General features: G+C 53.5%; 1 protein-coding gene across 1 annotated transcript in view; it reads right to left on the bottom strand.

Moving 5' to 3' along the window:
- The window catches only part of LOC134344203 (sodium/potassium-transporting ATPase subunit alpha-2), a 227,687-nt gene that overhangs the window by 134,254 nt on the left and 71,361 nt on the right, over nt 1-22,072 (bottom strand). The window contains exon 6 of the mRNA XM_063043611.1: nt 14,350-14,484. Coding sequence (XP_062899681.1) covers nt 14,350-14,484 — 135 coding nt within the window. The remainder of the gene's footprint in view (nt 1-14,349; nt 14,485-22,072) is intronic.

The following is a 22,072-nucleotide window of genomic DNA, read 5'->3' as shown; positions in this document are numbered from 1 at the left end:
GACCAAGAGGGGGTAATGGAGACCCAGAGGGGGAATGGAAAATGGGAGAGGGATAAGAGACCTGGAGGGGAAATGTAGACCTAGAAGGGAAATGGAGTCCGGGAGGGGGAATGGAGACCTGGAGGGGAAATGGAGACCGAGAGGGGGTAATGGAGACCCAGAGGGGGAATGGAAAATGGGAGAGGGATAAGAGACCTGGAGGGGAAATGTAGACCTAGAAGGGAAATGGAGTCCGGGAGGGGGAATGGAGACCTGGAGGGGAAATGGAGACCTGGAGGGGAAATGGAGATCGGGAGGGGAAATGGAGACCGGGAGGGGAAATGGAGACCAAGAGAGGGATTGGAGACCGAGAGGGAGATTGGAGACCGAGAGGGAGATTGGAGACCGAAACGGGGAATGGAGACCTGGAGAGTAAATGGAGACATGGAGGGGGAATGGAGATCTGGAGGGAAAATGGAGACCATGAGGGGAAATGGAGACTGGAGGGGGTAATGGAGACCCAGAGGGGGAATGGAAAATGGGAGAGGGATAAGAGACCTGGAGGGGAAATGTAGACCAAGAAGGGATATGGAGTCCGGGAGGGGGAATGGAGACCAAGAGGGGGATTGGAGACACAGATGGGGAATGGAGACCTGGAAGGGAATGCAGACCGAGAGGGGGAATGGAGACCTGGAGGGGAAATGGAGACCGAGAGGGGAAATGGAGATCTGGAGGGGAAATGGAGATCTGGAGGGGAAATGGAGATCTGGAGGGGAAATGGAGACCGAGAGGGGGATTGGAGACCTGGAGGGAAAATGGAGACCTGGAGGGGAAATGGAGACCTGCAGGGGAAATGGAGACCAGGAGGGAAAATGGAGACCGGGAGGTGTAATGGAGACCTGGAGGGGAAATGGAGATCGAGAGGGGAAATGGAGACCTCGAGAGGAAATGGAGACCGGGAGGGTCAATGGAGACCTGGAGGGGAAATAGAGACCGAGAGGGGAATTGGAGACCTGGAGGGGAAATGGAGATCGGGAGGGGAAATGGAGACCTGTAGGGAAAATGGAGACCAAGAGGGGGATTGGAGACCGAAAGGGGGATTGAAGACCAAGAGGGGGATTGGAGACCTGGAGAGGAAATGGAGATCGAGAGGGGAAATGGAGACCTGGAGGGTAAATGGAGACTGGGAGGTGCAATGCAGACCTGGAGGGGAAATGGAGACCAAGAGGGGAAATGGAGACCAAGAGGGGGTAATGGAGACCCAGAGGGGGAATGGAAAATGGGAGAGGGATAAGAGACCTGGAGGGGAAATGTAGACCTAGAAGGGAAATGGAGTCCGGGAGGGGGAATGGAGACCTGGAGGGGAAATGGAGACCGAGAGGGGGTAATGGAGACCCAGAGGGGGAATGGAAAATGGGAGAGGGATAAGAGACCTGGAGGGGAAATGTAGACCTAGAAGGGAAATGGAGTCCGGGAGGGGGAATGGAGACCTGGAGGGGAAATGGAGACCTGGAGGGGAAATGGAGATCGGGAGGGGAAATGGAGACCGGGAGGGGAAATGGAGACCAAGAGAGGGATTGGAGACCGAGAGGGAGATTGGAGACCGAGAGGGAGATTGGAGACCGAAACGGGGAATGGAGACCTGGAGAGTAAATGGAGACATGGAGGGGGAATGGAGATCTGGAGGGAAAATGGAGACCGTGAGGGGAAATGGAGACTGAGAGGGGGTAATGGAGACCCAGAGGGGGAATGGAAAATGGGAGAGGGATAAGAGACCTGGAGGGGAAATGTAGACCAAGAAGGGATATGGAGTCCGGGAGGGGGAATGGAGACCAAGAGGGGGATTGGAGACACAGATGGGGAATGGAGACCTGGAAGGGAATGCAGACCGAGAGGGGGAATGGAGACCTGGAGGGGCAATGGAGACCGAGAGGGGAAATGGAGATCTGGAGGGGAAATGGAGATCTGGAGGGGAAATGGAGACCGAGAGGGGGATTGGAGACCTGGAGGGAAAATGGAGACCTGGAGGGGAAATGGAGACCTGCAGGGGAAATGGAGACCTCGAGAGGAAATGGAGACCGGGAGGGGCAATGGAGACCTGGAGGGGAAATAGAGACCGAGAGGGGAATTGGAGACCTGGAGGGGAAATGGAGATCGGGAGGGGAAATGGAGACCTGTAGGGAAAATGGAGACCAAGAGGGGGATTGGAGACCAAAAGGGGGATTGAAGATCGAGAGGGGAATTGGAGACCGAGACGGGGATTGGAGACCTGGAGGGTAAATGGAGACATGGAGGGGGAATGGAGATCTGGAGGGAAAATGGAGACCGAGAGGGGAAATGGAGACCAAGAGGGGGTAATGGAGACCCAGAGGGGGAATGGAAAATGGGAGAGAGATAAGAGACCTAGAGGGGAAATGTAGACCTAGAAGGGAAATGGAGACCTGGAGTGGAAATGGAGAATGAGAGGGGGAATGGAGACCGAAAGGGGGAATGGAGACTTGGAGGGAAAATGGAGACCAGGAGGGGAAATGGAGACCGGGAGGTGTAATGGAGACCTGGAGAGGAAATGGAGATCGAGAGGGGAAATGGAGACCTGGAGGGGAAATGGAGACTGGGAGGTGCAATGGAGACCTGGAGAGGAAATGGAGACCAAGAGGAGAAATGGAGACCTGGAGGGGAAATGGAGACCTTGAGGGAGGAATGGAGACCCAGAGATGGGAATGGAGACCTGGAGGGGGATAGGAGACCTGGAGGACAAATGGAGACCTGGAGGGAAAATGGAGATCGGGAGGGGAAATGGAGACCTGTAGGGGAAATGGAAACCACCAGGGGGATTGGAGACCGAAAGGGGGATTGGAGGCCAAGAGGGGGATTGCAGACAGAGACGGGGAATGGTGACCTGGAGGGTAAATGGAGACATGGAGGGGGAATGGAGATCTGGAGGGAAAATGGAAACCGAGAGGGGAAATGGAGACCAATAGGGGGTAATGAAGACCCAGAGGGGGAATGGAAAATGGGAGAGGGATAAGAGACCTGGAGGGGAAATGTAGACCTAGAAGGGAAATGGAGTCCGGGAGGGGGAATGGAGACCTGGAGGGGAAATGGAGACCTAGAGGGGAAATGGAGATCGGGAGGGGAAATGGAGACCTGTAGGGGAAATGGAGACCAAGAGGAGGATTGGTGACCGAAAGGGGGATTGGAGACCGAGACGGGGAATGGAGACCAAGAGGGAGATTGGAGACCTGGAGGGGTAATGGAGATCTGAAGGGGAAATGGAGACCGAGAGGGGAAATGGAAATCTGGAGGGGGAATGGAGATCTGGAGGGGAAATGGAGACTTGGAGTGGAAATGGAAAATGAGAGGGGGAATGGAGACCGAGAGGGGGAATGGAGACCTGGAGGGAAAATGGAGACATGGAGGGGAAATGGAGACCTGCAGGGGAAATAGAGACCAGGAGGGGAAATGGAGACTGGGAGGTGTAATGGAGACCTGGAGGGGAAATGAAGATCGAGAGGGGAAATGGAGACCTGGAGGGGAAATGGAGACCGGGAGGTGCAATGGAGACCTGGAGGGGAAATGGAGACCAAGAGGGGAAATGGAGACCTGGAGGGGAAATGGAGACCTGGAGGGGAAATGGAGATCGGGAGGGGAAATGGAGACCTGTAGGGGAAATGGAGACCAGGAGGGGGATTGGAGACCGAGAGGGGGATTGGAGACCGAGACGGGGAATGGAGACCTGGAGGGGAAATGGAGACCTGGGAGGACCGGGAGGTGCAATGGAGACCTGGAGGGGAAATGGAGACCGAGAGGGGAAATGGAGACCTGGAGGGGAAATGGAGACCTGGAGGGGAAATGGAGATCGGGAGGGGAAATGGAGACCAAGAGGGGAAATGGAGACCTGGAGGGGAAATGGAGACCTGGAGGGGAAATGGAGACCGAGAGGGGGTAATGGAGACCCAGAGGGGGAATGGAAAATGGGAGAGGGATAAGAGACCTGGAGGGGAAATGTAGACCTAGAAGGGAAATGGAGTCCGGGAGGGGGAATGGAGACCTGGAGGGGAAATGGAGACCTGGTGGGTAAATGGAGACATGGAGGGGGAATGGAGATCTGGAGGGAAAATGTAGACCGAGAGGGGAAATGGAGTCCGGGAGGGGGAATGGAGACCAAGAGGGGGATTGGAGACAGAGATGGGGAATGGAGACCTGGAAGGGAATGCAGACCGACAGGGGGAATGGAAACCGAGAGGGGCAATGGAAACCTGGAGGGGAAATGGAGACCTGGAGGGAAAATGGAGACTTGGAGGGGGATTGGAGACCGAGAGGGGGATTGGAGACCTGTAGGGAAAATGGAGACCAAGAGGGGGATTGGAGACCGAAAGGGGGATTGAAGACCAAGAGGGGGATTGGAGACCTGGAGAGGAAATGGAGATCGAGAGGGGAAATGGAGAGTTGGAGGGGAAATGGAGACCTGGAGTGGAAATGGAGAATGAGAGGGGGAATGGAGACCGAAAGGGGGAATGGAGACCTGGAGGGAAAATGGAGACCAGGAGGGGAAATGGAGACCGGGAGGTGTAATGGAGACCTGGAGAGGAAATGGAGATAGAGAGGAGAAATGGAGACCTGGAGGGGAAATGGAGACTGGGAGGTACAATGGAGACCTGGAGGGGAAATGGAGACCAAGAGGGGAAAAGGAGACCTGGAGGGGAAATGGAGACCTGGAGGGGAAATGGAGATCGGGAGGGGAAATGGAGACCTGTAGGGGAAATGGAGACCAAGAGGGGGATTGGAGACCGAGAGGGGGATTGGAGACCGAGACGGGGAATGGAGACCTGGAGGGTAAATGGAGACATGGAGGGGGAATGGAGATCTGGAGGGAAAATGGAGACCGAGAGGGGAAATGGAGACTGAGAGGGGGTAATGGAGACCCAGAGGGGGAATGGAAAATGGGAGAGGGATAAGAGACCTGGAGGGGAAATGTAGACCAAGAAGGGATATGGAGTCCGGGAGGGCGAATGGAGACCAAGAGGGGGATTGGAGACACAGATGGGGAATGGAGACCTGGAAGGGAATGCAGACCGAGAGGGGGAATGGAGACCTGGAGGGGAAATGGAGACCGAGAGGGGGTAATGGAGACCCAGAGGGGGAATGGAAAATGGGAGAGGGATAAGAGACCTGGATGGGAAATGTAGACCTAGAAGGGAAATGGAGTCCGGGAGGGGGAATGGAGACCAAGAGCGGGATTGGAGACCTGGAGGGGTAATGGAGATCTGAAGGAGAAATGGAGACCGAGAGGGGAAATGGAGATCTGGAGGGGAAATGGAGATCTGGAGGGGAAATGGAGATCTGGAGGGGAAATGGAGACCGAGAGGGGGATTGGAGACCTGGAGGGAAAATGGAGACCTGGAGGGGAAATGGAGACCTGCAGGGGAAATGGAGACCAGGAGGGAAAATGGAGACCGGGAGGTGTAATGGAGACCTGGAGGGGAAATGGAGATCGAGAGGGGAAATGGAGACCTCGAGAGGAAATGGAGACCGGGAGGGGCAATGGAGACCTGGAGGGGAAATAGAGACCGAGAGGGGAATTGGAGACCTGGAGGGGAAATGGAGATCGGGAGGGGAAATGGAGACCTGTAGGGAAAATGGAGACCAAGAGGGGGATTGGAGACCGAAAGGGGGATTGAAGACCAAGAGGGGGATTGGAGACCTGGAGAGGAAATGGAGATCGAGAGGGGAAATGGAGACCTGGAGGGTAAATGGAGACTGGGAGGTGCAATGCAGACCTGGAGGGGAAATGGAGACCAAGAGGGGAAATGGAGACCAAGAGGGGGTAATGGAGACCCAGAGGGGGAATGGAAAATGGGAGAGGGATAAGAGACCTGGAGGGGAAATGTAGACCTAGAAGGGAAATGGAGTCCGGGAGGGGGAATGGAGACCTGGAGGGGAAATGGAGACCGAGAGGGGGTAATGGAGACCCAGAGGGGGAATGGAAAATGGGAGAGGGATAAGAGACCTGGAGGGGAAATGTAGACCTAGAAGGGAAATGGAGTCCGGGAGGGGGAATGGAGACCTGGAGGGGAAATGGAGACCTGGAGGGGAAATGGAGATCGGGAGGGGAAATGGAGACCGGGAGGGGAAATGGAGACCAAGAGAGGGATTGGAGACCGAGAGGGAGATTGGAGACCGAGAGGGAGATTGGAGACCGAAACGGGGAATGGAGACCTGGAGAGTAAATGGAGACATGGAGGGGGAATGGAGATCTGGAGGGAAAATGGAGACCATGAGGGGAAATGGAGACTGAGAGGGGGTAATGGAGACCCAGAGGGGGAATGGAAAATGGGAGAGGGATAAGAGACCTGGAGGGGAAATGTAGACCAAGAAGGGATATGGAGTCCGGGAGGGGGAATGGAGACCAAGAGGGGGATTGGAGACACAGATGGGGAATGGAGACCTGGAAGGGAATGCAGACCGAGAGGGGGAATGGAGACCTGGAGGGGAAATGGAGACCGAGAGGGGAAATGGAGATCTGGAGGGGAAATGGAGATCTGGAGGGGAAATGGAGATCTGGAGGGGAAATGGAGACCGAGAGGGGGATTGGAGACCTGGAGGGAAAATGGAGACCTGGAGGGGAAATGGAGACCTGCAGGGGAAATGGAGACCAGGAGGGAAAATGGAGACCGGGAGGTGTAATGGAGACCTGGAGGGGAAATGGAGATCGAGAGGGGAAATGGAGACCTCGAGAGGAAATGGAGACCGGGAGGGTCAATGGAGACCTGGAGGGGAAATGGAGACCGAGAGGGGAATTGGAGACCTGGAGGGGAAATGGAGATCGGGAGGGGAAATGGAGACCTGTAGGGAAAATGGAGACCAAGAGGGGGATTGGAGACCGAAAGGGGGATTGAAGACCAAGAGGGGGATTGGAGACCTGGAGAGGAAATGGAGATCGAGAGGGGAAATGGAGACCTGGAGGGTAAATGGAGACTGGGAGGTGCAATGCAGACCTGGAGGGGAAATGGAGACCAAGAGGGGAAATGGAGACCAAGAGGGGGTAATGGAGACCCAGAGGGGGAATGGAAAATGGGAGAGGGATAAGAGACCTGGAGGGGAAATGTAGACCTAGAAGGGAAATGGAGTCCGGGAGGGGGAATGGAGACCTGGAGGGGAAATGGAGACCGAGAGGGGGTAATGGAGACCCAGAGGGGGAATGGAAAATGGGAGAGGGATAAGAGACCTGGAGGGGAAATGTAGACCTAGAAGGGAAATGGAGTCCGGGAGGGGGAATGGAGACCTGGAGGGGAAATGGAGACCTGGAGGGGAAATGGAGATCGGGAGGGGAAATGGAGACCGGGAGGGGAAATGGAGACCAAGAGAGGGATTGGAGACCGAGAGGGAGATTGGAGACCGAGAGGGAGATTGGAGACCGAAACGGGGAATGGAGACCTGGAGAGTAAATGGAGACATGGAGGGGGAATGGAGATCTGGAGGGAAAATGGAGACCGTGAGGGGAAATGGAGACTGAGAGGGGGTAATGGAGACCCAGAGGGGGAATGGAAAATGGGAGAGGGATAAGAGACCTGGAGGGGAAATGTAGACCAAGAAGGGATATGGAGTCCGGGAGGGGGAATGGAGACCAAGAGGAGGATTGGAGACACAGATGGGGAATGGAGACCTGGAAGGGAATGCAGACCGAGAGGGGGAATGGAGACCTGGAGGGGCAATGGAGACCGAGAGGGGAAATGGAGATCTGGAGGGGAAATGGAGATCTGGATGGGAAATGGAGATCTGGAGGGGAAATGGAGACCGAGAGGGGGATTGGAGACCTGGAGGGAAAATGGAGACCTGGAGGGGAAATGGAGACCTGCAGGGGAAATGGAGACCTCGAGAGGAAATGGAGACCGGGAGGGGCAATGGAGACCTGGAGGGGAAATAGAGACCGAGAGGGGAATTGGAGACCTGGAGGGGAAATGGAGATCGGGAGGGGAAATGGAGACCTGTAGGGAAAATGGAGACCAAGAGGGGGATTGGAGACCAAAAGGGGGATTGAAGATCGAGAGGGGAATTGGAGACCGAGACGGGGATTGGAGACCTGGAGGGTAAATGGAGACATGGAGGGGGAATGGAGATCTGGAGGGAAAATGGAGACTGAGAGGGGAAATGGAGTCCGGGAGGGGGAATGGAGACCAAGAGGGGGATTGGAGACACAGATGGGGAATGGACACCTGGAAGGGAATGCAGACCGAGAGGGGGAATGGAAACCGAGAGGGGCAATGGAAACCTGGAGGGGAAATAGAGACCTGGAGGGGAAATGGAGACCTGGAGGGGGATTGGAGACCGAGAGGGGGATTGGAGACCTGTAGGGAAAATGGAGACCAAGAGGGGGATTGGAGACCGAAAGGGGGATTGAAGACCAAGAGGGGGATTGGAGACCTGGAGAGGAAATGGAGATCGAGAGGGGAAATGGAGACCTGGAGGGGAAATGGAGACCTGGAGTGGAAATGGAGAATGAGAGGGGGAATGGAGACCGAAAGGGGGAATGGAGACCTGGAGGGAAAATGGAGACCAGCAGGGGAAATGGAGACCGGGAGGTGTAATGGAGACCTGGAGAGGAAATGGAGATCGAGAAGGGAAATGGAGACCTGGAGGGGAAATGGCGACTGGGAGGTGCAATGGAGACCTGGAGGGGAAATGGAGACCAACAGGGGAAATGGAGACCGAGAGGGGGTAATGGAGACCCAGAGGGGGAATGGAAAATGGGAGAGGGATAAGAGACCTGGAGGGGAAATGTAGACCTAGAAGGGAAATGGAGTCCGGGAGGGGGAATGGAGACCTGGAGGGGAAATGGAGACCTGGAGGGGAAATGGAGATCGGGAGGGGAAATGGAGACCGGGAGGGGAAATGGAGACCAAGAGGGGGATTGGAGACCGAAAGGGAGATTGGAGACCGAGACGGGGAATGGAGACCTGGAGGGTAAATGGAGACATGGAGGGGGAATGGAGATCTGGAGGGAAAATGGAGACCGTGAGGGGAAATGGAGACTGAGAGGGGGTAATGGAGACCCAGAGGGGGAATGGAAAATGTGAGAGGGATAAGAGACCTGGAGGGGAAATGTAGACCAAGAAGGGAAATGGAGTCCGGGAGGGGGAATGGAGACCAAGAGGGGGATTGGAGACACAGATGGGGAATGGAGACCTGGAAGGGAATGCAGACCGACAGGGGGAATGGAAACCGAGAGGGGCAATGGAAACCTGGAGGGGAAATGGAGACCAAGAGGGGAAATGGAGACCGGGAGGTGCAATGGAGACCTGGAGGGGAAATGGAGACCGAGAGGGGAAATGGAGACCTGGAGGGGAAATGGAGACCTGGAGGGGAAATGGAGATCGGGAGGGGAAATGGAGACCTGTAGGGGAAATGGAGACCAAGAGGGAGATTGGAGACCGAAAGGGGGATTGGAGACCGAGAGGGGGATTGGAGCCCGAGACGGGGAATGGAGACCTGGAGGGTAAATGGAGACATGGAGGGGGAATGGAGATCTGGAGGGAAAATGGAGACCGAGAGGGGAAATGGAGACCGAGAGGGGGTAATGGAGACCCAGAGGGGGAATGGAAAATGGGAGAGGGATAAGAGACCTGGAGGGGAAATGTAGACCTTGAAGGGAAATGGAGTCCGGGAGGGGGAATGGAGACCTGGAGGGGAAATGGAGACCGGGAGGGGAAATGGAGACCAAGAGGGGGATTGGAGACCGAGAGGGAGATTGGAGACCGAGACGGGGAATGGAGACCTGGAGGGTAGATGGAGACATGGAGGGGGAATGGAGATCTGGAGGGAAAATGGAGACCGAGAGGGGAAATGGAGTCCGGGAGGGGGAATGGAGACCAAGAGGGGGATTGGAGACACACATGGGGAATGGAGACCTGGAAGGGAATGCAGACCGACAGGGGGAATGGAAACCGAGAGGGGCAATGGAAACCTGGAGGGGAAATGGAGACCTGGAGGGGAAATGGAGACCTGGAGGGGGATTGGAGACCGAGAGGGGGATTGGAGACCTGTAGGGAAAATGGAGACCAAGAGGGGAAATGGAGACCTGGAGTGGAAATGGAGAATGAGAGGGGGAATGGAGACCGAAAGGGGGAATGGAGACCTGGAGGGAAAATGGAGACCAGGAGGGGAAATGGAGACCTGGAGGGTAAATGGAGACCGAGCCGGGGATTGGAGACCGATAGGGGGATTGGACACCCAGACGGGGAATGGAGACCCAGAGGGGAAATGGAGACCGAGAGGGGGAATGGAGACCGAGAGGGGGGATTGTAGACCGAGAGGGGTAATGGAAACCTGGAGCGGGAATGGAAACCGAGAGAGGGATTGGAGATCAGGAGGGGAAATGGAGATCTGGAGGGAGAATGGAGATCTGGAGGGAAAATGGAGGTCTGGAGGAGAATTGAAGATCTGGAGGTATAATGTAGACCCAGAGGGTGATTGGAGACCTGGAGGGGAAATGGAGACCGAGAGGGGGAATGGAGTCCAAGAGGGGAAATGGAGACCTGGAGGGGGAATGGAAACCGAGAGAGGGATTGGAGACCAGGAGGGGAAATGGAGATCTGGAGGGGGAATGGAGATCTGGAGGAGAATTGAAGATCTGGAGGTATAATGGAGACCCAGAGGGGGATTGGAGACCTGGAGGGGAAATGGGGACCGAGAGGGGGAATGGAGACCGAGAAGGGAAGTGGGGATCGGATGGGGAATGGAGATCTGGTGGGGAAATGGAGACCGATAGGGGGAATGTAGACCGAGAGGGGGAATGGAGATCTGGAGGGGAAATGGAGACCAAGAAGGGGAATGGAGGCTGAGAGGGGGAATGGAGACCGAGAGGTGGATTGGAGACCGAGAGGGGGAATGGAGACCGAGAGGGGGTATGGAGACCGAGAGGGTGTATGGAGACCCAGAGAGGGATTGAAGACCGAGAGGGGGATTGGAGACCTGGAGGGGGAATGGAGATCTGAAGGAGAAATGGAGACCGAGAGGGGGATTGGTGACCAAGAGGGGGATTGGAGACCTGGAGGGGCAATGGAGATCTGGAGGGGAAATGGAGACAGAGAGTGGAAATAGAGACATGGAGGGGAAATGGAGATCTGGAGGGGAATTGGAGATCTGGAGGTGTAATGGAGACCCGGAGGGGGAATGGAGACCCAGAGGGGAAATGGAGACAGAGAGGGGGAATGGAGACCGAGAGGGGGATTGGAGACCTGGAGGGGGAATGGAGATCTGAAGGGGAAATGGAGACCGAGAGGGGGATTGGTGACCAAGAGGGGGATTGGTGACCAAGAGGGGGATTGGAGACCTGGAGGGGGAATGGAGATCTGAAGGGGAAATGGAGACCGAGAGGGGGATTGGTGACCAAGAGGGGGATTGGTGACCAAGAGGGGGATTGGAGACCTGGAGGGGGAATGGATATCTGGAGGGTAAATGGAGATGTGGAGGGGAATTGGAGATCTGTAGGTATAATGGAGACCCAGAGGGGGATTGGAGACCTGGAGGGGAAATGGGGACCGAGAGGGGGAATGGAGACCGAGAAGGGAAGTGGGGATCTGGATGGGGAATGGAGATGTGGTGGGGAAATGGAGACCGAGAGGGGGAATGGAGGCTGAGAGGGGGAATGGAGACCGAGAGGTGGATTGGAGACCGAGAGGGGGAATGGAGACCGAGAGGGGGTATGGAGACCCAGAGAGGGATTGAAGACCGAGAGGGGGATTGGAGACCCAGAGGGGGATTGGAGACCTGGAGGGGGAATGGAGATCTGAAGGAGAAATGGAGACCGAGAGGGGGATTGGTGACCAAGAGGGGGATTGGAGACCTGGCGGGGCAATGGAGATCTGGAGGGGAAATGGAGACCGAGAGTGGAAATAGAGACATGGAGGGGAAATGGAGATCTGGAGGTTGAATAGTGATCTGGAGGGGATATGGAGATCTGGAGGGGAATTGGAGATCTGGAGGTGTAATGGAGACCCGGAGGGGGAATGGAGACCCAGAGGGGAAATGGAGACAGAGAGGGGGAATGGAGACCGAGAGGGGGATTGGAGACCTGGAGGGGGAATGGAGATCTGAAGGGGAAATGGAGACCGAGAGGGGGATTGGTGACCAAGAGGGGGATTGGTGACCAAGAGGGGGATTGGAGACCTGGAGGGGGAATGGAGAGTCTGGAGGGGGAATGGAGACCAAGAGGGGAAATGTAGACATGGAGGGGAAATGGAGATCTGGAGGGGGAATAGTGATCTGGAGGGGAAATGGAGATCTGGAGGGGGAATGGAGATCTGGACGGGGAATAGTGATCTGGAGGGGAAATGGAGATATGGAGGGGAATTGGAGATCTGGAGGTGTAATGGAGACCCTGAGGGGGAATGGAGACCCAGAGGGTGAATGGAGACCCGGAGGGGGAATGGAGACCCAGAGGGGGAATGGAGACTCGGAGGGGGAATGGAGACTCGGAGGGGGAATGGAGACCCGGAGGGTGAATGGAGACCCGGAGGGGAAATGGAGACCCGGAGGGGGAATGGAGACCCGGAGGGGGAATGGAGACCCGGAGGGGAAATGGAGACCCGGAGGGGCGATGGAGACCGAGAGGGGAAATGGAGACCAAGGGGGGGGAATGGTGACCGGGAGGGGGATTGGAGACCGTTCGGGGGATTGGAGACCTGGAGTGGGAATGGAGATCTGGAGGGAAATGGAGACCGAGAGGGGGATTGGAGACCTGGAGGGAGAATGGAGATCTGGAGGGGAAATGGAGACTGAGAGGGGGAATGGGGACCAAGAGGGGAAATGGAGTCCTGGAGGGGGAATGGAGACCGAGAAGGGAAATGGAGACATGGAGGGGAAATGGAGATCTGGAGGGGGAATAGTGATCTGGAGGGGAAATAGAGATCTGGAGGGGAATTGGAGATCTGGAGGTGTAATGGAGACCCAGAGGGGGAATGGAGACCCAGAGGGGAAATGGAGACAGAGAGAGGGAATGGAGACCAGGAGGGGGATTGAAGACCGGTAGGGGGATTCGAGACCCAGAGTGGGAATGGAGATCTGGAGGGAAATGGAGACCGAGAGGGGGAATGGAGTCCGAGAGGGTGTATGGAGACCCAGAGAGGGATTGAAGACCGAGAGGGGGATTGGAGACCCAGAGGGGGATTGGAGACCTAGAGGGGGAATGGACATCTGAAGGAGAAATGGAGACCGAGAGGGGGATTGGAGACCTGGAGGGGGAATGGAGATCTGGAGGGGAAATGGAGACCAAGAGGGGAAATGTAGACATGTAGGGGAAATGGAGATCTGGAGGGGGAATAGTGATCTGGAGGGGAAATGGAGATCTGGAGGGGAATTGGAGATCTGGAGGTGTAATGGAGACCCGGAGCGGGAATGCAGACCCGGAGGGTGAATGGAGACCCGGAGGGGAAATGGAGACCGAGAGGGGGAATGTAGACCGAGAGGGGGAATGGAGATCTGGTGGGGAAATGGAGACCAAGAAGGGGAATGGAGGCCGAGATGGGGAATGGAGACCGAGAGGTGGATTGGAGACCGAGAGGGGGAATGGAGACCGAGAGGGGGATTGGAGACCTGGAGGGGGAATGGAGATCTGGAGGGGAAATGGAGATCTGGAGGGGAAATGGAGACCGAGAATGGGAATGGAGAAGCTACAGGAAACCCAGACGGTTCTGTGGAATGGGTTCATGTGCACAGAGCGTCCTTGGGTGAGGGTTAATATTTACACAAAGTCACAGTGGAGGATTTGTGTTTGGTCCACATTGCTCAATATTTATTAGAGTGACAGAGCTATAGATCACTACAGCACAGAAAATTGCCCTTCAGCCCACCCAATCCATCCTAAACTATGATTTTGCCTTGTCTCACCTGAAATATAGACCTCCTGTACTCCTGCCCTCCATGTCCTTATCCAAATATAGACCTCCATAGCCCTCCAGTCCACGTCCTTAACAAACATAGCCCTCCAATCCATGTCCTTATCTAAAGCTCTCTTAGAAAACGCAGTCAAACTTGCATCCACCACATCTACAGGCAGTTTGTTCCAAACTTGCACCACCCTTGAAGTGAAGAAGGTTCTCCTGAAGTTCCCCTTAAATATTTCACCTTTCAACTTAATCTATGATCTCTATGACCTTTCCCCGTGTTTCTCTGTCGTTCTGTCTGTATCTTTCTCTCTCTCTCTCACGCACCCTCACTGCCTCTCCGTTTCATTTCCTATCTTTGCCCTGCACCCCTGCCCCCTTCATCCTGCACCCCCGCTCACTGACACCACACCCCCTGACCACCCACCCCCAGACGCCCCGCCCCCTGACCCCCCGCCCCCTGCTCCCATGCCCCCCTGCCCCTCACCTTGCAGCCATGCGAGGAGATGATGCGGAGATCAGCCGGAATTCGGTCGCCCCCTTTCACCTCCACCAGGTCACCAGTCACCACGTCCTCTGCATTGATTTGCATCTTCTCACCCTCTCGGATAACCAGGGCTTGCTATGGAGAGAACGTGGGGTTGAGGAACGGGGAGAGGGTGGGAGAGGGTGAAGGGAGGAACAAGTGCCGGGGTGGGTCACGGGGAGCGGTTGTTGTTGAGGAGAATGTGTGAATTATCTTGTGTCTCCTCCCTGCAGCTCTCTCCCACACCACTACCATCCTGCACTTTGCCAAAGCGAACCTTCACCAGCCTTCAACCTTTAACTGGCATCCTGATGCAGGGCTTACCCGAAATGCTTACAATCCCTTTTCATGAACAGACGCTGCTCGATCCCCTGAGTTCCTCTGGCTATTTGTTTGTACACCCTACCTGTCACCTATCTGTCACCCCGAACTCACCCTGACTGTCAATCTGTGACCCCGAACTAACCCTGACTGTTAATCAGTGAACACGAACTCACCCTGAATGTCAATCTCTGACCGCGAACTCACCCTGAATGTCAACCTATGACCGTGAATTCACCCTCACTGTCAATCTGTGACCCCAAACTCACACTGATGGTCAATCTGTGACCCCGACCTCACCCTGACCGTCAATCGGTGACCTCATACTCACATGGAATGTCAATCGGTCACCCCGAACACACACAGACTGTCAATCTGTGTCCCTGAACTCAGCCTGACTGTCAATCTGTGACCTCAAACTCACCCTGAATGTCAATCTAGACCATGAACTCACCCTGAATGTCAATCTGTGACCCCGAACTCACCCTGAATGACAATCTGAGACCACGAATTCAACCTGTCAATCTGTGACCTCAAACTCACCCTGACTGTCAATCAGTGACCTCGAACTCACCCTGACTGTCAATCTGTGACTTTGATCTCACCCTGACTGTCAATCTGTGACCCCGAACTCACCCTGACTGTCAATCGGTGACCTCGAACTCACCCTGACTGTCAATCTGTGACACCAAACTCACCCTTAATGTCAAACTTGACTCCGAACTCACCCTGACTGTCAATCTGTGACCCTGAACTCACCCTGACTGTCAATCTGTGACCCCAAACTCACCCTGACTGACAATCTGTGATCTCAAACTCACCCTGAATGTGAATCTGGACCCCAAACTGACCCTGACTGTCATTCTGTGACCCCGAACTAACCCTGACTGTTAATCAGTGAACATGAACTCACCCTGAATGCCAATCTCTGACCGCGAACTCACCCTGAATGTCAACCTGTGACCGCGAATTCACCCTCACTGTCAATCTCTGACCCCGAACTCACACTGACGGTCAATCTGTGACCCGACCTCACCCTGACTGTCAATCAGTGACCTCATACTCACATGGAATGTCAATCGGTCACCCCGAACACACACAGACTGTCAATCTGTGTCCCTGAACTCAGCCTGACTGTCAATCTGTGACCTCAAACTCACCCTGAAAGTCAATCTAGACCATGAACTCACCCTGAATGTCAATCTGTGACCCCGAACTCATCCTGAATGTCAATCCGTGATCCTGAATTCACCCTAAATGTCAACCTGTGACCCCGAACTAACCCTGACTGTTAATCTGTGACCCCCAACCTCACCCAGAATGTCAATCTGTGACCCTGAACTCACACTGACTGTCAATCTGTGACCCCAAACTCACACTGAATGACAACCTTGCCTCCGAACTCACCCTCAATGTCAATCTGTGACCCCGAACTCACCCTGAATGTTAATCTGTGACCCCAAATTCACCCTGACTGTCAATCTGTGACCTCAAACTCACCCTGCATGTCAATCTAGACCCCAAACTGACCCTGGCTATCAATCTGTGAGCCCGAACTCACCCTGTCTGTTCACCTGTGACGCTGAATTCACACAGAATGTCAATCCGTGACCCTGAATTCACAATGTCAACCTGTGACCCCGAACTAACCCTGACTGTCAATCTGTGACGCCGAATTCACCCTGAATGTCATTCTGTGACCCCGACCTAACACTTCCTGTTAATCTGTGACCCCAAACTCACTCTGAATGTCATTCTGTGACCCCGAAATCCCCCTCACTGTCAATCTGTGACACTGAATTCACCCTGACTGTCAATCTGTGATCCCGAACTCACACTGACTGTCAATCTGTGACCCCGAACTCACCCTGACAGTAAATCTGTCACCCCGAATTCACCGTGACTGTCAATCTCCGACCCCGAACTCTTGCTGAATGTCAATCTGTGACCCCGAATTCACACTGAATGTCTATCTGAGACCCCGGACTAACCCTGACTGTTAATCTGCGACCTCAAACACACCCTGAATTTACCTGTGACCCCGAATTCACCCTCACTGTCAATCTGAGAACCTGAACTCACACTGTCAATCTGTGACCCCGAACTCACACTACCTGACAATCTGTGACCCTGAACTCAGCCTGTCATTCTGTGATCCCGAACTCACCCTGACTGTCAATCTGTGACCCTGAATTCACCCTAAATGTCAACCTGTGACCTTGAACTCACCCTGACTGTCAATCGGTGACCTTGAACTCACCATGGCTGTCAATCTGTCACCCCGAATTCACCCTGAATGTCAATCTGTGACTGGAATTCACCCTGACTGTCAATCTGTGACTTTGATCTCACCCTGACTGTCAATCTGTGACCCCGAACTCACAGTGACTGTCAATTGGTGACCTCGAACTCACCCTGACTGTCAATCTGTGACACCAAACTCACCCTGACTGTCAATCTGTGACCCTGAACTCATCCTGAATGTCATTCTGTCACCCAGAACTCACACTGACTGTCACCCTGTGACGCGGAATTCACACAGAATGTCAATTCGTGACCTTGTATTCACGCTAAATGTCAACCTGTGACCCTAAACAAACCCTGACTATTGACCTGTGACCCCAACCTCACCCTGAATGTCAATCTGTGACCCCGAATTCACCCTGACTGTCAATCTGTGACTTTGAACTCACGCTGAATGTAAATCTGTGACCCCAAACACACAGTGACTGTCATTCGGTGTCCTCAAACTCACACTGAATGTCAATCGGTGACCCCTAACTCACACTGGCTGTCAATCTGTGACCCTGAACTCACGCTGAATGTCAATCGGTGACCCCGAATTCAACCTGACTGACAATCTGTGATCTCAAACTCACCCTGATTGTGAATCTGGACCCCAATCTGACCCAGACTGTTATTCTGTGAGCCCAAACTCACACTGACTGTCAACCTGTGATGCAGAATTTACACAGAATGTCAATCCGTGACCCCGAATTCACCCTGATTGTCAAGCTGTGACCTCGAACTCACCCTGACTGTCAATCTGTGACCCTGAACTCACCCTGACTGTCAATCTGTAACCCAGAACTCACACTGACTGTCACCCTGTGACGCGGAATTCACACAGAATGTCAATTCGTGACCCTGTATTCACACTAAATGTCAACATGTGACCCGAAACAAACCCTGACTATTGACCTGTGACCCCAACCTCACCCTGAATGTCAATCTGTGACCCCAAATTCACCATGACTGTCAATCTATGAGCCCGAATTCACCCTGACTGTCAATCTGTGACTTTGAACTCACGCTGATTGTAAATCTGTGACCCCAAACACACAGTGACTGTCATTTGGTGTCCTTGAACTCACCCTGAATGTCAATAGGTGACCCCTAACTCACACTGAATGTCAATCGGTGACCCTGAACTAACATTGAATGTCAATCTGTGCCCCCGAACTCACTCTGTCAATCTGTGACCCCGAACTCACCCTGACCCCTGACTGTCAATCTGTGACCCCAAACTCACCCTCACTGTCAATCAGTGACCCCAAACTCACCCTCACTGTCAATCAGTGACCCCTAACTCACACTGAATGTCAATCTGTGACCCTGAACTAACATTGAATGTCAATCTGCGACCCGAACTCACTCTGACTGTCAATCTGTGACACTGAACTCACGCTGAATGTCAATCGGTGACCCCGAACTCACCGTGACTCTCAATCTGTGACCCAGAATTCAACCAGACTGTTAATCTGTGACCTCGAACTCACGCTGAATGTCAATCGGTGACCTCAAACTCACACTGAATGTCAATCTGCGAACCGGAACTCACCCCACGTGTCAATCTGTGACCCTAAACTCATGCTACCTGTCAGTCTGTGACCCTGAACTCACTCTGTCTTTCTGTGATCCCGAACTCACTCTGACTGTCAACCTGTGATGCCGAATTCATACTGAATGTCAATCTGTGACCCTGAATTCACCCTAAATGTCAACCTGTGACTGTGAACTAACCCTGACTGTTAATCTGTGACCCCACCCTCACCCTGACTGTCAATCTGTGACCCCAAACTCAACCGGACTGTCAATCTGTGACCACGAACTCCCCCTGACTGTCAATCTGTGACTCCAAACTCACCCTGACTGTCAGTCTGTGACCTCAAACTCACCCTGTCAATCTGTGTCCCCGAACTCACCCTGTCAGTCTGTGACCTCAAACTTACCCTGTCAATCTGTGACCCCGAACTCACCCTGTCAGTCTGTGACCTCAAACTCACCCTGTCAATCGGTGACCACGAACTCACCCTCAGTATGTAACCCCGAAATCACACCACCTGTCGATGTGTGACCGAGAATTCACACTGAATGTCAATCTGTGATCCTGAACTCACCGAGTGTCAAACTGTAACGCCGAAATCACCCTCACTGTCAATCTGTGACACTGAACTCACCCTGACTGTCAATCTGTGACCCCGAACTCACACTGACAGTCAATCTGTCACCCCGAATTCACTGTGACTGTCAATCTCCAACCCCAAACTCTTCCTGAATATCAGTCTGTGACCCTGAATTCACACAGAATGTCTAAGACCCCGAACTAACCCTGACTGTTAATCTGCGACCCCAAACACACCCTGAATGTAAACCTGTGACTCCAAATTCTCCCTCACTGTCAATCTCAGACCCTGAACTCACCCTGACTGTCAATCTGTGACCCCGAACTCACTCTACCTGACAATCTGTAACCCTGAACTCAGCCTGTCATTCTGTGATCCCGAACCCACCCTGACTGTCAACCTGTGATGCTGAATTCACAATGAATGTCAATCCGTGACCCTGAATTCACCCTGAAGGTCAACCTGTGACCGCAAACTAACCCCGACTGTCAATCTGTGACCTTGAACTCACCCTGACTATCAATCTGTGACACCAAACTCACACAGACTGTCAATCTGTGACCCTGAACTCACCCTGACTGTCAATCGGTGACTTCGAACTCACCATGAATGTCAATCTGTGACGACAAACTCACCCTCAGTGTCAATCTTGACTCCGAACTCATCCTCACTGTCAATCTATGACCCCGAACTCACCCTGACTGTCAATCTGTGACCTCAAACTCACCCTGACTGTCAATCTGTGACCCCGAACTCACCATGGCTGTCAATCTGTCACCCCGAATTCACCCTGAATGTCAATCTGTGACCTCGAACTCACCCTGACTGTCAATCTGTGACCCTGAACTCACCGTGACTGTCAATCTGTAACCCCAAATTCACCCTGAATGTCAACCTGTGACCCCGAACTCACACTGTCAACCTGTGACCCCAAACTCAACCTGAACATCAATCTGTGACCCCGAACTCACCCTGACTGTCAATCTGTGACCCAGAACTCACAATGACTGTCCATCTGTGTCCTTGAACTCAGCCTATCTGTCAATCTGTGACCCCGAACTCACACTGACTGACAATCTGTGACCCCGAACTCACCCTAACTGTCAATTGGTGTCTTCAAACTCAAACTGAATGTCAATCGGTGACCCCTAACTCACAGTGAATGTCAACCTGTGACCCCAAACTCACCCTGACTGTCAATCTGAGACCCTGAACTCACCCTGACAGTCAATCTGTCACCCCGAATTCACACTGACTGTCAATCTGTGACCCTGAACTCACCCTGACAGTCAATCTGTCACCCCGAATTCACTGTGACTGTCAATCTCCGACCCCAAAATCTTCCTGAATGTCAATCTGTGACCCCAAATTCACACAGAATGTCTATCTGAGACCCCGAACTAACCCTGACTGTTAATCTGCGACCCCAAACACACCCTGAATGTAAACCTGTGACCCCAAATTCACCTTCACTGTCAATCTCAGACCCTGAACTCACTCTGACTGTCAATCTGTGACCCCGAACTCACTCTACCTGACAATCTGTAACCCTGAACTCAGCCTGTTAATCCGTGACCCTGAATTCACCTTGAAGGTCAACCTGTGACCACAAACTAACCCCGACTGTCAATCTATGACCTTCAACTCACCTTGACTATCAATCTGTGACACCAATCTCACATCGACTGTCAATCTGTGACCCTGAACTCACCCTGACTGTCAATCGGTGACCTCAAACTCACCATGAATGTCAATCTGTGACGACAAACTAACCCTCAATGTCAACCTTGACTCCGAACTCATCCTCACTGTCAATCTGTGACCCCGAACTCACCCTGACTGTCAATCTGTGACTGGAATTCACCCTGACTGTCAATCTGTGACTTCAAACTCACCCTGACTGTCAATCTGTGACCCTGAACTCACCCTGACTGTCAATCTGTGACCCTGAACTCACCATGGCTGTCAATCTGTCACCCCGAATTCACCCTGAATGTCAATCTGTGACTGGAATTCACCCTGACTGTCAATCTGTGACTTCGAACTCACCCTGACTGTCAATCTGTGACTGGAATTCACCCTGACTGTCAATCTGTGACCCCGAACTCACCATGGCTGTCAATCTGTCACCCCAAATTCACCCTGAATGTCAATCTGTGACTGGAATTCACCCTGACTGTCAATCTGTGACTTCGAACTCACCCTGAATGTCAATCTGTGACCCCGAACTCACCCTGACTGTCAATCTGTGACACTAAACTCAAACTGAATGTCAAACTTGACTCCAAACTCACACTGACTGTCAATCTGTGACCCCTAACTCACACTGACTGTCAATCTGAGACCCCGAATTCAACCTGACTGACAATCTGTGATCTCAAACTCACCCTGATTGTGAATCTGGACCCCAATCTGACCCAGACTGTTATTCTGTGAGCCCAAACTCACACTGACTGTCAACCTGTGATGCAGAATTTACACAGAATGTCAATCCGTGACCCCGAATTCACCCTGACTGTCAAGCTGTGACCTCGAACTCACCCTGACAGTCAATCTGTGACCCTGAACTCACCCTGACTGTCAATCTGTAACCCCAAATTCACCCTGAATGTCAACCTGTGACCCCAAACTCAACCGGACTGTCAATCTGTGACCACAAGCTCACCCTGACTGTCAATCTGTGACCCCGAACTCACCCTGACTGTCAATCTGTGACCTCAAACTCACCCTGTCAATCTGTAACCCTGAACTCACCCTGACTGTCAGTCTCTGACCTCAAACTCACCCTGTCAATCGGTGACCACGAACTCACCCTGAATGTCAATCGGTGACCCTCGAACAAAACCTGACTGCCAATCTGTGACTCCGTACTAACCCTGACTGTTAATCTGTGACCCAAACCTCACAGTGAATGTCAACCTGTGACCCCGAACTCACCCTGACTGTCAATCTGTGAT

Source organism: Mobula hypostoma, chromosome 3, assembly GCF_963921235.1.
Source record: "Mobula hypostoma chromosome 3, sMobHyp1.1, whole genome shotgun sequence".
Classification (NCBI taxonomy): Eukaryota; Metazoa; Chordata; class Chondrichthyes; order Myliobatiformes; family Myliobatidae; genus Mobula; species Mobula hypostoma.
The sequence above is the reverse complement of the archived record's forward strand: the minus strand, read 5'-3'. Positions and strand labels throughout refer to the sequence as shown.